The sequence below is a fragment of the Crocuta crocuta genome, unplaced genomic scaffold (genome assembly GCF_008692635.1).
Source record: "Crocuta crocuta isolate KB4526 unplaced genomic scaffold, BGI_CrCroc_1.0 scaffold130, whole genome shotgun sequence".
NCBI lineage: Eukaryota > Metazoa > Chordata > Mammalia > Carnivora > Hyaenidae > Crocuta > Crocuta crocuta.
Window position 1 is genome coordinate 17544794 of NW_027527920.1, and position 15048 is coordinate 17559841.

The 15048-nt window shown below is 37.2% G+C and overlaps 1 protein-coding gene across 1 annotated transcript in view; it reads left to right on the top strand.

The window, feature by feature from the left end:
* The window catches only part of PRTG (protogenin), a 117701-nt gene that overhangs the window by 96272 nt on the left and 6381 nt on the right, over positions 1–15048 (top strand). Inside the window, exons 12-15 of the mRNA XM_077748915.1 lie at positions 5111–5206; positions 5855–6041; positions 6951–7078; positions 8308–8478. Coding sequence (XP_077605041.1) covers positions 5111–5206; positions 5855–6041; positions 6951–7078; positions 8308–8478 — 582 coding nt within the window. The remainder of the gene's footprint in view (positions 1–5110; positions 5207–5854; positions 6042–6950; positions 7079–8307; positions 8479–15048) is intronic.

Consider the following 15048-nt stretch of genomic DNA (forward strand, 5'->3'; position numbering starts at 1 on the left):
CATACAGACACACACTTGGGAGCCTTTGCCTGCTCCACAAACCAGGGAATATTAATGAGGACAGAGAATAATTAGAGCTCAGCTTTAGTATCTGATAACAGCTACTTTACTGACATTCTGGATTCCCGACCTTGCCTGTTTGAATGAATATCCTTGATATTTATTTACCTTCACAAAGATGATTACTAAGTTTTTGGTAGAGTCTTTTCTGCTTCCTGGGCAACTCTCCTCATTAGCATAACAGCAATAAAATCATGTGTTTACTAATTATAGGAAATACAGAGTTTTTAATAGCCATAATTTCATTTAGTACTCTTAAAATCCCTATTAGGGATTATATCTCTATTTTCCAAATGAAAATAACAAAGCTTAGCAAAGTAAGATATATGCTCAAGGCTATACAGTTAATAAATAATACATACAGAATATTCATTTGCCAGTCTGTACTCTGGCAGACTGGAATTAAAGCAAGAGTTATGGCTTCCTAATCCTTGAGTCTTCATATAGTACCTGACTTTCAGTAGGCATTTGATAAATGTTTGATGCCTATGACCAAACTTCTGGTTCTGATGTCTCCTGGTGTAAACCAAACTCAAGTGGAAGAGTTGGTGGTGAGAATGAATCAAAGGAAAAAAGTGAGACGAGTCCTAGAGTCAGAGGAGAAAAGAGAAGGGATGTAGCCATAATAATGTTTCAGAAAGGAAATCTTTATTTTTCTGCCAAAAGTTGACTCTGTAATAAAGGTACAAATTACTCTGGCTGGGATGATGATCATGTTAACTTAAGATGACACTCACTAGAGATTTGTGTTAAATTAATTTGAGCTTTCTTTCCTTATTCTTCATCTTTTATATTGCTAAATCTTTAAGCACGTTTAACCATAAATTCAAATACTACCTATCTGAGCCATCACCCCTGAGACCATTGAGAATTAACCCTCATGAGTGGTTTTTATACCCCTTGTGTTGAGTTTTGAAGCAAATGGGACCAACTCTCTCCCTTTCTCCTTTTTCCCTCACTGGGTTTTGGAAAAGCCTGTACTATTCTCTGTGGCTGCTCTTCCTGACTCTGCTGCTTTCCCTATAAACCACATATAGCCTAAGTCTCCTGAGTCTCATGTAACCAAGAACCACATACGTGGCAATGGTTGACTCAAGAAGGACTGTTAGCAGGCCTTGGAAACTGGTTCTCTGTGGCATTTCACAGTGTTGATCCAGGGTCTCCACTCTGTCCAGTACGCAACAGAGGGTCTTTCAGAACTGTAGAGTTTGAGTACTTATGCTGCTTGGGCTAAGGTACATTACTTCTGCATTTAACTATATTTAATATGTTGGTCCTATCTTGTGTTTTTTTTCTTTTTTTACTCTAATATTGTTAATTCTGTCCTCTGTTTTCTTTCTTAGTTGATAACTCTTATGGCCTGATAATGTTCATCTTAACATTATTTGAGGGCTCTGGTCCCCTGGATCCATGATATCAAATTTCTAACAAATGATGCATAAAAATGGGCCATATTATTCCAGAGCCTCTGGATTAACAAACCAAAATAATATAGTGACTAGATCTTGAGATCGGAGTCCTATTTCTTAAAGCCTTGAGGCACATGGCAAACGCACATGGCTGACTGCTCAGCGTGGTCTCCAACCAGACACTTTTATTTTTTTAACTGAGACTCTGTGAAGACCATAAGGAGTTGATCACATGTGAACAAACATTAAGTGGATTGTCTCTCTCAGATTTTTTTTCCACATAGTATGTCTTCTGTTTTAATTTTTTTCCACTAAAACGGTTTCCAAAATTATCCTGGCTCTTGTACTTTTTTGTGTGTGGATACAAAGGAATCTCGTGCACCTGATGTACTTGGTTTGCCAGCCTAATGTCTTGCCTTTTCCTGACCTCATGGAAACGAGCAGGGGAAGTAGCCCAGCGCTGAAATGGTTGCTCTGGAGATTTGGATGATTTCCAGATGGGCACCAGAAGAGCGGCTCGTCTTCATGCTGGCTTGTTAGAGTCTGTGCCGAGTGGGTTGTACAGGTGCTGGGTGTGTTCGGGGAGCAACTCTTTTCTCTCATTTCCTCAGGACATGTAGGCCCTCTTCTGTCTGACCAACAAGAAAAGGTTAATTTGGGGTTTAAAATTTTATGTAAGCAGCTCGTTTTTTTAAAGAGGAAGAAGGGAAGTTGAAGAATCGATTTTAGGACTAAAAATAAATAACCATTGCAGAGAAATATTCATGAAGTGTTGATTGATTGTTTGCACAGAGGAAAAAAGATTAGTCTCTCCACCCAGACTCTTAAACCTCATCAAAATCAGCTTTTTGTGGGGGTCCCTGGGTAGCTCACTTGGTTAAGCATCTGACTCTTGATTTTGGCTCAGGTCATGATCTCACAGTTCATGAGTTAGAGCCCTACATTAGGCTCTGAGCTGACAGTGTAGAGCCTGCTTGGGATTCTCTGTCTCTCTCAAAAATAAATAAATACATTAAAAAATCAGCTTTCTGTGAGGCCATATCCATGTCTGGCTCCCTGAGAATGTGAGCTACTTTAGTCATAACCCTGTCTCATCCATCCTTCCTTTTCAGTATTTCCTAATTCCTGGCATGGTGCCCCACTCCCAGGAGACTTTCCTAAAGATATTATTCAGATTGAGTAGAAACAGTGAAGAAGTATGTTTGAAGAACTAGACTGCAGAGAGCCAAATGAATTCCGTTTGTACCCCTTCAGAGGGAGTATTTGTAAATGGCACTCAGGATTCAGTTGATTAAGGAGTTTAGCAATATGTTAGAAGAAAAGAAAGAAGAATACAGATTAAAATTAACTAGCCATTAATCTGAACAGAAATCTTTGAATCTCAGAATTTTAATGCTAAATGTTGGAAATCATTTGAGTAATGAAATCCAAATATATTTTTTTGTTTTCTGTAATTATTTTATAAAATGTTTAAAAATATTTCTATTTTAAAATTTATTATAAGGTGGCAGACTTCCTTGCTGTGACAAAAGACCATGTATTTGTGTAAATTTAAAGGACCCTATATGCTCCTCATCAAAGAAATATTTTAGTTTAGCTTTGTGTAACATTGGACATGCTACTTAATACCTTGGTACCACAGTTTATAGAATGGGAATAACATATATATTATAGAATTTTGTTGTACTCGAGTGAGATAATGTCTCAAAAAACATTTTCTATAGTATAATCATGTATTAGTTTTCCTTCCTTCTCTCTAATAAGTATAGAAATATTCTAAGTTGTGTCAATTTTTCTTCTTGTGGTTTTAACTTTGTCAAAATAAATAGAAATAAAAATTTTCTATTTTAGGACATCCTTTTGATGCATTTTAATATTAAATATTAGAATATATATCAGTTTCAAAATGTACAAACTCTAATATTTTGGAAATTTTAATAAACTTCGCATTTTATTTTTAGGTTATTAAATGTTTAAATTCACTCTATAATTATTTTTATCCTTTTATTCTAAGGTTTTCCACATTGGCTATATGTATTAAGGATTTTTTCCTTATAAAATGTAGGTTGTATTTATGTGCTTATTATTATTTAGACAAGTACCATATAGGAATACCTTAAAATTAGAAATATCTACTTATATGATTCAGCAGTCCCACTTCTGGGTATATATCAAAAAGAAATGAAATCAGTGTCTTGGACCATGTAGTTGCATCCCCATGTTCATTGCAGCATTTTTCATAGTAGCCAAAATATGAAAACAACCTGCATGTCTTCTGACAGGTGAATGGGTAAAGAAAATATGACATATATACACAATAGACTATTAGTCAGCCTTAAAAAAAAGAAGAAAATTTTGCCATTTGCACAACATGAATGAACCTAGAGGATATTATGTTAAGTGAAATACACCAGACACAGAAAAACAATTACTGTATGATTTCACTAATGTATGGAATCCAAAACAGTTGAACCCATAGAAGCAGGGAGGAGAATCATGGTTGCCAGGGGCCAGAGGCGGGGGGAAACAGGCAGATGTTGCTCAAGGGTCCAAAGTTTCACTTATGTAATATAAATAAGTTCTGGAGATCTGATGTACAGCATGGTGAGTATAATAGTTTTCAATACTGTATTATATTTCAATACTGTATTATTGAGATTTACTAAGAGTGTATTCGACATATATGCACACACAAAAATGATAACTGTGAGATGATGGATGTTTATGAGCTCAATTATAGTAGTTACTTCACAATTATACATATGTCAAGCATCAATTTTATACTTTAAATATATACAACTTACATTTGTCAACTGTACCTCCACAAAGCGGGGGAGAAAAATACAGTGTTTCTCAATAGTATTTATTTTTGCCCCAAGTAAGCACTCTATAATTAAATATTATCATAAACAGTTATATTTAAACATATTTGTATCATTAAACTTCTTGAATATGTTCTAAAATATATCATTTAAAATGTATAACCATTTATTTCCTCAAAACCTGAAAAAAAATTTTGGTTTCTGTATGTTTGGGAAGGACTTTGGTTTTCATAGTATGACCATGAATGAGCACCAGTAGAGGGAGCTCCAACTCTTCTTTCTTGGTGAATTTAGGGGTCAGCTTGAAAATCCGATTCTGGGAAGGGCATGCATTGAGATAAATAACACATAGTTATGAAGATTTTTAAAGGTATCAAGGAATGACGTTTGTAATTCTCCTTACCTTTGAGGAGAAATGATCTCACTTTGATTTCCATACTTTAGAGTTAGCTATCCTCAAATAACTGAACAAAAAACTTCTATGTCATGTAACCGCTTATAAGTGATCCATCAGGTTACCTTTTAGAATCAAGAATCTGTCTCTGGTCAGTTGAGAAGGAGGAGGAAGAAGAGCAATAGTGGTGATGTTACTGTCCAAACCAAGGTTAAGTAAAATTTTAAATAACTAGTAGTCAGAATAGCAAGGTCAATTCACTAAGGTGAATTGCTGTCACTGTATAGGATAAGGAAAGGAAAAAAATAATCTCAAACTGTGAGGTTTTCAGAAGATTTTTAAACCAAAATCTAGAAAGGCGCTAGAACCTTTGCTGATTATCTAGATGGCTGGACCAAATTTATTACCTGTCAGTTTCTTTATAGACCCCAGAAGAAAATATCACGTGAGGCTACTGGCTTACAACAACATAGAAGATGGCTATCAGGCAGACCAGACAGTCAGCACCCCAGGATGCGTGTGTAAGTAAGAGTTGTGGGAGCACACTTCACTCTGTATGGTTCACAGTCCTTTTTCTTCTCTTCCTTCTGTAAATTTAAGTCTCATTACTACTGGAATCATTGGTGATTTTATATCTTCCATGGTGCCTAATATAGTTACTTTGAACAAGTACATGCTCAAAATAAATATTTGAGATGTATTTAATGCCAAGAACCTATTTTACTTTTGCAAGCAAAAGACCATTAGAAATTTAATTGGGAAAAATAACCCTGAACACCTATCTGCTTTAACCTCAAGCCTATTTATTTTCTTCCCATTTCTGTTCAGTTTTACTGCTGCTAAGACCTGGTAGGTTTTATTGCTACTGAGGAGGGTGTTGGTTTAATGTTAAGTCCATTGCTGGCCTTCTGGATGTTTCAGGCTGGTAGTTTTACTTCTCTGTGCTTCTGTTTTATAGTCTAAGTATTGATAATATTTGATTCCTTATCTAAGTCATGGAAGAGTTGCTCAGAGTTGAATGATACATCTCTAGATATATCTATGAACGTCTTTAGTGGAAGAAAGAATTAAAGCCAACTTATAGAGTGGGGAGTTATGATTTTATCATTTTACCACTTTCTACAGTAATATTATGCCATGTAGTAAAATGACATTTTCTCTTTCAACAGCTGTTCGAGATCGCATGGTTCCTCCTCCACCACCACCCCACCATCTGTATGCGAAGGCTAACACCTCATCTTCCATCTTCCTCCACTGGAGGAGGCCTGCATTCACCACTGCACAAATAATTAACTACACCATCCGCTGTAACCCTGTCGGCCTGCAGAACGCTTCTTTGGTTCTATACCTTCAAACGTATGTAGCTTCTAGTAATTTTTTTTGCTCTTTTTGTTTTTCTTTGCTCTTCTCCACACTCATACTTCTTTCTTACCATCTCCAGCCAGCTTAAGCTTTAGCTGTAAGCACTTGTCTTAGGATTTCCCTTACTTATAAAATGGCTAGGAGTTTTGCATCTTTACCATATCGAGTTCTGAAAACTCTTTTGACATTTAGTTTCTGTAAATGATTTTTTGTTGTTTCCCCAGCCTCATGCAGTAAGATTAGACAAGAAGCTAGTATTACTTTCAAGTGGCTAAACTTAGCATATTTAAAGGAAAAAACAAAAGACCATTTTTATGCTAGCATCAAAAAATAAAACTAGTTATTCTGTTTTCTTCATTATAGTTAGAAAGATACCCATTACTATGATTTAAAAGAATGCTTTGACGGGGCGCCTGGGTGGCTCAGTTAGTTAAGGGTACGACTCTTGGTTTCAGCTCAGGTCATGATCTCAGGGTTCGTGGAACTGAGCCCCAAGTCAGGGGCTGTCAGCACATAGCTTGCTTGGAATTCTTTCTCTGCCCCCTCCCCAGCTCATGCTCGCTCACTCAGCTCTCTCTTTCAAGATAAATAAACTTAAAAAAAATTATTTGAATTGTAGTATTTGAGAGGAAATCCTTTTGTAGTGGGACATTTCTATACTGCTAATTTCCTAGTTTCCTTTCAGAGACGCAACTTGTAAGCTAGTTTACATAGGAAAATACCAAATGTAGTATTTTAATAGTCAAATGAGATTGCTCGTTTAGGCTAAAAAAATTGTTTTAAAGAAAATGAGGAGGTGATAAATAAGAACAGTATGCCTTACCTATATTAACTGGAAACACTGATAATCTTTCAGAAATAATGCACTACCAGCATTAACAACTTCACTACTCGTATTTATAGATCAGAAACTCACATGTTGGTTCAAGGTCTAGAACCCAACACCAAATATGAATTTGCTGTGCGGTTGCACGTGGATCAGCTTTCCAGTCCCTGGAGCCCTGTTGTCTATCATTCTACACTTCCAGAAGGTAAAGACAATTACCTAAATGTGTAAATAATATATATGTCACTTTAAAGAAGGTGCTATCTGAGTTGCCACCCTGGTTGACCTGTATGCATTTGTTTTGTTTTGTTTCTTAACTCTCGAAATTTATTTTCCTTTATTATTATTATTACTTTTTTTTAAGTTCCTCTCACTGCATGTATTGCACAGACAGGTGAGCTTAAATCTAGCCCCTCTCATTAGGGAACACTAAATTTTCCAAAATCAGGTGTGCTGTTCAAGACTGCACCCAAATAATTTAAAATGGAAGTAAGGAAATAGTGCATTTAATGATGTTAAGAGTCGCATTAGAGCAAATGTGAGTGGTAGGTTGTGTGCACAGTGCCGTGAATGTGATCCCTGACTGAGCACCATTTCTGTAACTTACCTATGACTCTCACTGAGGTAGTTCATGCCTGTGGGCCTGCATTTCCTTTTCTCTAGGATGAAAGTGAAGGAGTGGATGATCTATATAAGGACCAATGCAGCTCTGTTATACTTACACTGAGAGAAAACAAAGGCAGGACATTTACTCCAGTGAGCACAGGGCCACTTTACCGTGGTTTGGGCTATATTCCCATATGTGATGTGGTGCCAAAACCCAGCTCTTCATACTTTTAGTTCATATTAAACTGGGGTCAACTAAAATCTCAAGACTTTACTACTTCCCCAGATACAAATCATTAGTCTAAAGTCTGCCCTGTAAACTAATTGATTCACATCTTTTTGGAGAATAACTAAATGTTTTGGTCTCAGGTATTTCCTTTAGTGGCTTCTGAATCAGGTTAAATATACTGTACATTTTAGTAAGAAATGTAGTTTAAATTCAATTCCTAAACAGGGTGTGAGACTCAATATTTAATGGGCAGCTGCTGCTGGTGGAATTGTAAACCTTCCTTAATTATCAATTTGGTAAAACAATATCAAAAGTCCTAAAAATGCTTACACGCTTTGACTTAATAATTCCCTAAGACTCTACCATCTCCTTTTTCATGATGTTTTAAATATTATAAAAATGAAATTATCTCTCAGAAAAAGAAGAAAAATAGTTTTTTACCCTTATCACTGATGATCTTTAACAGCTGTGATTCTGAGACTTTTTATTGTGATTTCTAGTTTTTCTAACTCTTTTCCATGACTATCCATCTATTAGGTATTTGGGTGTTTGTCACCATGTAATCCTAGTAATACAGTATTTTTTACATGTGTGCACAGCCCCAACAGGCCCACCAGTTGGAGTAAAAGTGACGTTGATAGAGGATGATACTGCTCTGGTTTCTTGGAAACCCCCTGAATGCCCAGAGACAGTGGTGACGCGCTACACCATCTTGTACGCGTCCAGGAAGGCCTGGATTGCAGGAGAATGGCAGGTCCTACACCGAGAAGGTAAATATGATCATAAATTATCAAAGAAGATGAGATGTAAGGTTATTGATGATAAGGAAACAAATAGAAGGCTCTAGTTTGTTTTAAATTTATATTTATGAAGTAACAAATTATTAAGGATTTGGGCTTTTTTTAATGTTTGTTTATGTATTTATTTAAGGAGAGAGAGCATGAGTGGGGAAGCGGGGGAGAGAGAGAATCCCAAGCAGGCTCCACGCTTAATCTCATGAACCATGAGATCATAACCTGAGCTGAGATCAAGAGTGGGAAGCTCAACTGACTGAGCCCCCCAGTACCCCAAGGACTGGAGTTCTATTCGGAGAGCATTGGGAAGCCATCAGCATATCTTAAGCATGAGCATATGATTCACATTCCAGAAAGACCATTCTTGATTATTGTGAATAGAAGGGGTTTGGTCCAGGAGGATTGGGTAAGAGTAATACAGAGACTAGGAGGTGACTGTAATGGTCCAGGAAACAGACAATAAGCCTGGATTAGGTCACTGAGGATTGGATATGAGAGGATGGTCAAAAGATACAAAGGAGGTTAAATTGACAGGACTTGGTAGCTTATGTAAAGAAGGAGAGGGTTAAGGAAGGGAGAATTGTTATAGATGATTACTGGATTTCTGGTGCTCCCTTGCACTGGAGTAGCCAGTGCCGGAAGAAGACCTAGTTGAAGGTAGCAGACCTGTATACAGCTACTGAAATGGCCCACATACAAATAATGTGGCCCATATAAATATTAGGGTCCACTTAAGTATAGGAAAAAGCTGATTGGGACATAAGAACACTGAATTTAATTTTTTAACACTAACTTTTATTTTTAGGTGAGAAGTACTAAATTCTAAAGCATTTTAACATTCTCACTGCATGCTTTTATCGTTCTATCCTTTTTAAATTTTTGAGTCTTCCATTTGGACGAGTCCCACATGGCAGTTTTTAGATGGGCCATCACATAAATGGTAAAGCGTTACTACTTTGGCGCTTCTTTAATTCAGACATGCATACTGGGAAAAGAACAGTTTGCCAAGCAATTAAAAACTTAAGAAGGATTTTAAGAAGGAAATTTGTTGGCCATCTATATATTCTAAACACTTTTCCAGTGTTTAGCTTTCTACATACATTTTACTTTTTGAGGAGAATGTTTACCTAATTAAGAAAATAAATTTTAAAGACACTCGTGGATATAATATAAAACTATCTATGCAAGTGTAAAACAAACAAATGATGACTTTAGCTGGAATTTTAATAGTCATATATTCATATTTTTCATTCTGCTGAAGCCACACTAAGTAATGATTTCCTGGTCACTGAAGAGAATTGAATGTAATAAGTACTTGACAGCAATACAGTTTTATATGTGTGTCAATTATCTATTGCTTCCTACCAAACCACTTTAAAATTAGTCATGTTATTTTCTCACAGTTCTGTGAGTCAGCAGTTTGGACTGGGATCAGCTGGATAGTTCTTCTCTTGGTCTCTCCAGAGGTCACTCATAAGACTTAAATCATCTCATGATTTCAACAGTGTGGGTAGCTTAAAAACAGCAGGAGAGAGTTCCAACATCAGGAAGGGAGGGAGGAGTCTGCACGTACAAAGCTTTGCAAGCCTCTACTTGTATCATGTTTGCTAACGTCCCACTGGGCAAGGCAAATCAGGTAGGCAAGCCCAGAGTTAGTGTTGGAGAGAACTGCTCTTGGGTGTGGATAAACAGAGGCTCCATTTATTTAGGGCTATTAGTCTTACAGGCTATCACAGTATTCTTCAAATGCATACTTTAGTTTGAGTTAATTCCAAAATGATTTATTGACACATTTGACCAACTTGATTTAATGAGGTGTTATTTATAAGTAATTAATCTTACAAGTAATTAATTTATCACATGAGCACATATTCCCTTTAGCTCTTTATTTGTACCTGGCTAAAAAGAAACAGTATTTTGTTTGGGTTCCTTTCAACACATTCATTTGTCAGTTTCCAACAAGGCTCAGAAAACAATAGTTTGCCTTGCTGATGACCCAGTAGTGAAATGGATTGTAATTGCAGGTTTTTACATCTATATAAGCCTTTCTAACTGTAAAATCATGCATGGGAGAAAAGAATCTATTTTTGCCATTATTCTACTTTTGTGATTTTAAGAAACATTCTTAGCAAAAAGCTTTTGTCTTTTTTTAAGTGTAGAGAACCTTTTTAATAGCTAATGCTAGTGTTTCATAGTGGGCTAAATGAACAATATAGGTTAAAAAAAAAACCATTGAATTTATTTTTTTGAGAGCAAAAAACATAAAGGGTTTGAGTCATCTGCTTTTATTAAAAATTTGTTTAATGTTTATTTTTGAGAGAGAGAAAGAGAGAATGCGAGTGGGGGAAGAGCAGAGAGAGAGGGAGACCCAGAATCGGGAGCAGACTCCAGGCTCCAGGCTCTGAGTTGTCAGCATAGAGCCCAATATGAGGCTAGAACTCACGAGCCGTAAGATCATGACCTGAGCCAAGTCGGATGCTCAACCCACTGAGCCACCCAGGCATCCTGGGTTACCTCTTTTAAACCAAAAACAAAAAATGCAACATGACATTTAAAGAAAAAAATAAAATGTAAAATGGTCTTTAACGTCTGATTATGGCAATTTTTTAAAAGGTAAAAGAAGAAAATGAGGAAAATGGAAGAGGAAGAATATCAGTATTTCTTTCCTCTATCAATCTCCTATACGTATTTTGTTTATACATTTTATGTGTATATTTAATTCACATATTTATTACCAAATGGAATAAGATTTTTTCATTAGGGAAAATATTTTTATGTTTATTTTCGAGAGAGACTGTGAGCAGGGGAGGGGCAGAGAGAGAGGGAGACACAAAATCCAAAGCAGGGTCCAGGCTCCGAGCTGTCAGACCAGAGTCCAACGCAGAGCTTGAACCCATGAACCATGGGATCATGACCTGAGCTGAAGTTAGACACTCAAACGACTGAGTGACTCAGGCACTCCCATTAGTGAAAATATTTTTAAAATTATTCCTGATGACCAGATGATATTTGTGGCTAAAATTGTACATGGTGAAATGCAGGGGCAGAAATGTGATATGAAATCATACTTGCGTGTAATTTAAAGTGAATCAGAAATTATAGTCTTTACCTTCCAGATCTGCAGTAAATTAGCACAAACTAGTGAATTATTTTAAAATCTAAAAGGCACTATGGGAAATTATGCCCTATACTACAGCAATTCCTGAACTCCATTCCTCATAGCATGAGTTTCCCAAGATTGTCCAAGATGTCCCTTCTTCAAAAAAAAAAATGTTCTATGATTAAGTAAATTTAGTCTAAAATTTAAAAAATAATTTTTTTACATTTATTTATTTTTGAGAGACAGAAACAGCACAAGTGAGGGAGGGGCAGAGAGCAAATGAGACACAGAATCTGGAGCAGGCTCCAGGCTCCGAGCTGTCAGCACAGAGCCTGACGTGGGGCTCAAACTCACAAACTGTGAGCTCCTGACCTGAGCCGAAGTCAGACACCTAACTGACTGAGCCACCCAGGCGCCCCAAATTAGGCAAAATAAAAATATCATTTCCACCTATTAGAGATTCACACCAGAAATTAAAGTATTTCAATAAAGGAATCCATTTAACTTAACATTCACCAGTTAAATCAGAATACCAACAGTAGGAACAAATTAAGTTATTAAATGAATTCTTACTGAGTTATTATTTTGTGGCAGGCTCTTTTCTAGGCATTGGCAATACTACAGTGAACAAAACAATGTTCCTTCCCCATTGAAGCTTATATCTCAGGTAACACACAAACAAATATGTAAGTATTCCAGTAGTATCCTACGTGCTGTAAAGAAAGCTACAATGAGGAGAAGAGACAAAGTGATGGAGGTAGTAAGGTCAAATTCTTTTGGAAGAAACGTCATCCGAGCAGAGCCCTGTGGATATCGGAGGAAGTGCAAAGGCCGTGAGACAGAAGTGTGCTTGGCATGTTAGAGGAACAACAAGAAGGCCAGAGAGGCTGGAAGAAAGGGAAGAGCAAGCAGTAGAAGATTGGGGGGAGGAAACCAAGCACAGATCTTATAGGCTGGACTTTGTAGACTACAGATTTTATTTTAAGAGAGATGGAAGACATTGGAGACTTTTGGTCAGATTTACATTTTGAAAGGATTTACCTGGGGGCACCTGTGTGGCTCAGTCAGTTAAGCGATTTCAGCTCAGGTCATGATCTCATGGTTCATGAGTTTGAGCCCTGCATTGGGCTCTGCACTAACAGTGTAAAGCGTGCTTGGGATTCTCTCTCTCTCTTCTCTCTTTGCCCCTCTTGACTCTTACTCACAATTTTCTCAAAATAAAAAAATCAACCTTAAAACAAAAAGCATTTAAAAGGATTACTCTGGCAACCACCTGAAAAATGGATTATAAGCAGGTAAGTGTGGAAGTTGAGAGACCGTTGAACATACAGGTGTCTACGTGAAAGTTAATGGACATTTGGACCAGAGTGATAATGAGGAAGACAGTAAGCTATAAGAACACAGTTTGAAAGAACAGCGTATTAGGTTTGCTGCAGATTGATGTGGAGTGTAAGGAAAAAAGAGAAGCAAAATTGACAGAGAAAGTCAAAGGTTTGGTTCTTAACATGTTAAATTTGAGATGCCTCCTAAGTGTTCAAATACAGAGGTTGATTAAACAGGAGGGTTAAATTCATGGGAGAGGTATGAAAAGTATACTAGTGGTGTAACTAAGACTATGGGACTGGAAAGCAATCACATTGTGTAGACAGAAGTGAGTTCTGAGACTGCATCCTGGAGCACTTCTGCAGCCTCAGAATCTTGCCCTGTGCTTTTTTATACTAAATGAACACTCCTTTGGTGACAAATAGCTCATATTTTAATAGAAGTTCAATTGGCATTTACTAAGAATTGTCTTATGCAAAGCATTATGCTATCCACCTTAAGTTGTTCAAATGTGCAAAATATTTCTGTCTTCCAGAAGGGGAAGAAGGGAAGGTCAGAGGTGAGGAAGAAGACTCCCTTTCATTGAGTCTATATACACACTTATGTCAGAGACTTCCCAGTGGTAGTTTATTTAATGCTTTCTAATAATTATATGAGGTGGGAATTATTGCCCCCATGAGGAAATTAAAGTTCAGTAATGTGCCCCAAGTCACAAATTACATAGTTGGTAGCATGCCAGCATTTGATCAACATTGATCCAACACTAAGGCTATTGTACTGTCTGGTTTGTGAAACTCCTAGAACAGCTAAAGATTAAGATACATGTGAACAGCTGTGGACTGGAGTAGTCACACTAATTGAGATTGAGCTAGTCTGCTGAGAGGATATAGGGAAAGGCATATCACTTCAGTCTTCAGTATTTGGGAACTGCTTTGAGTAAACTGTTTTGTTCTTGATAAAGAAGCCAGAATGTTAGTTTCGTTTTTGGTGTGAAGGAAGATTCTTTTTGTGGGACACGTCTAAACAGCTCATCTGTTTATAAAACTTAAATGAAAAGAGTTTTAATTGCAGGTAGGGATTGGTTTTTGCCAAGCATTTTAAAACTTAAATATAAAGTATTCTGTGCTAAAATGGAAACTCAATTTATTTATATGTCTGTTGTGAAGAAATTGAAATGCTTTTTCTTCTAGTTAACTGTAACCTGTCACAATACATTTCTATCTTTTTTTTTTTAATTCACCTGCCTGAGAACATGGTAGCCATAGAGAGACTCTTCCTGATTCTAAATAAGGGTCAGTTTGTTTATTTAACAGTTGTGTACTCAAGTCGCTCACACTGTCTTCAGTCCAAGCTGAAACCAGAGAACATGAAAACAAGCGTGTTCAGCCCTCGCATAGCTGCTCGGTTCAGCTGCCTCACACCGTGTGACCTCAGAGGTGGCCTCCGATTCATGACCTGAGCTCTGAGATCACCCCACGTTTCACTTGCATAATGAAATAGACTCTAGCAAGTGTAAGAGAATAGTGAGGTCTGGCTGGGGGTGACTGCTACAAGCTATCATAAGCTTTTTGAAGCTCTTATTTTAAGATTTATTTATTTAAGTCATTTAACGTACAGTGTAGTATTGGTTTTAGGGGTAGATCCCAGCGATTCATCACTTACATGTAATACCCAGTGCTTATCCCAACAAGTGCCCTCCTTAATGCCCATCACCCATTATAAGGAGGCTCTGAGTTGGGGGAAAAGTGAGATGAAGTCACCTTAGGGAATCTAGGTTCCCTGTGAATATTGGCCCACAAATGCAGGATTGGGACACATTTCTGGTTGGATCCTCTTACACCTATGTTCTTAACATTAGGATTAATTCCTAGGGTGGGAATCCCTTTTGTAAGAAAAATACTTTATTTTTTTTTTATATTTTTATTTCTAGGAGAGAGAGAGAGAGAGAGACAGCGTGAGTAGGGGAGGGTCAGAGAGAGAGGGAGTCACAGACTCCGAAACAGTCTCCAGGCTCTGAGCTGGCAGGCAGCACAGAGCCCGACAGGAGTCTCGAACCCATGAACCTCAAGATCATGACCTAAGCGAAAGTTGGACGCTTAACCGACTAAGCCACCCAGGCGCCC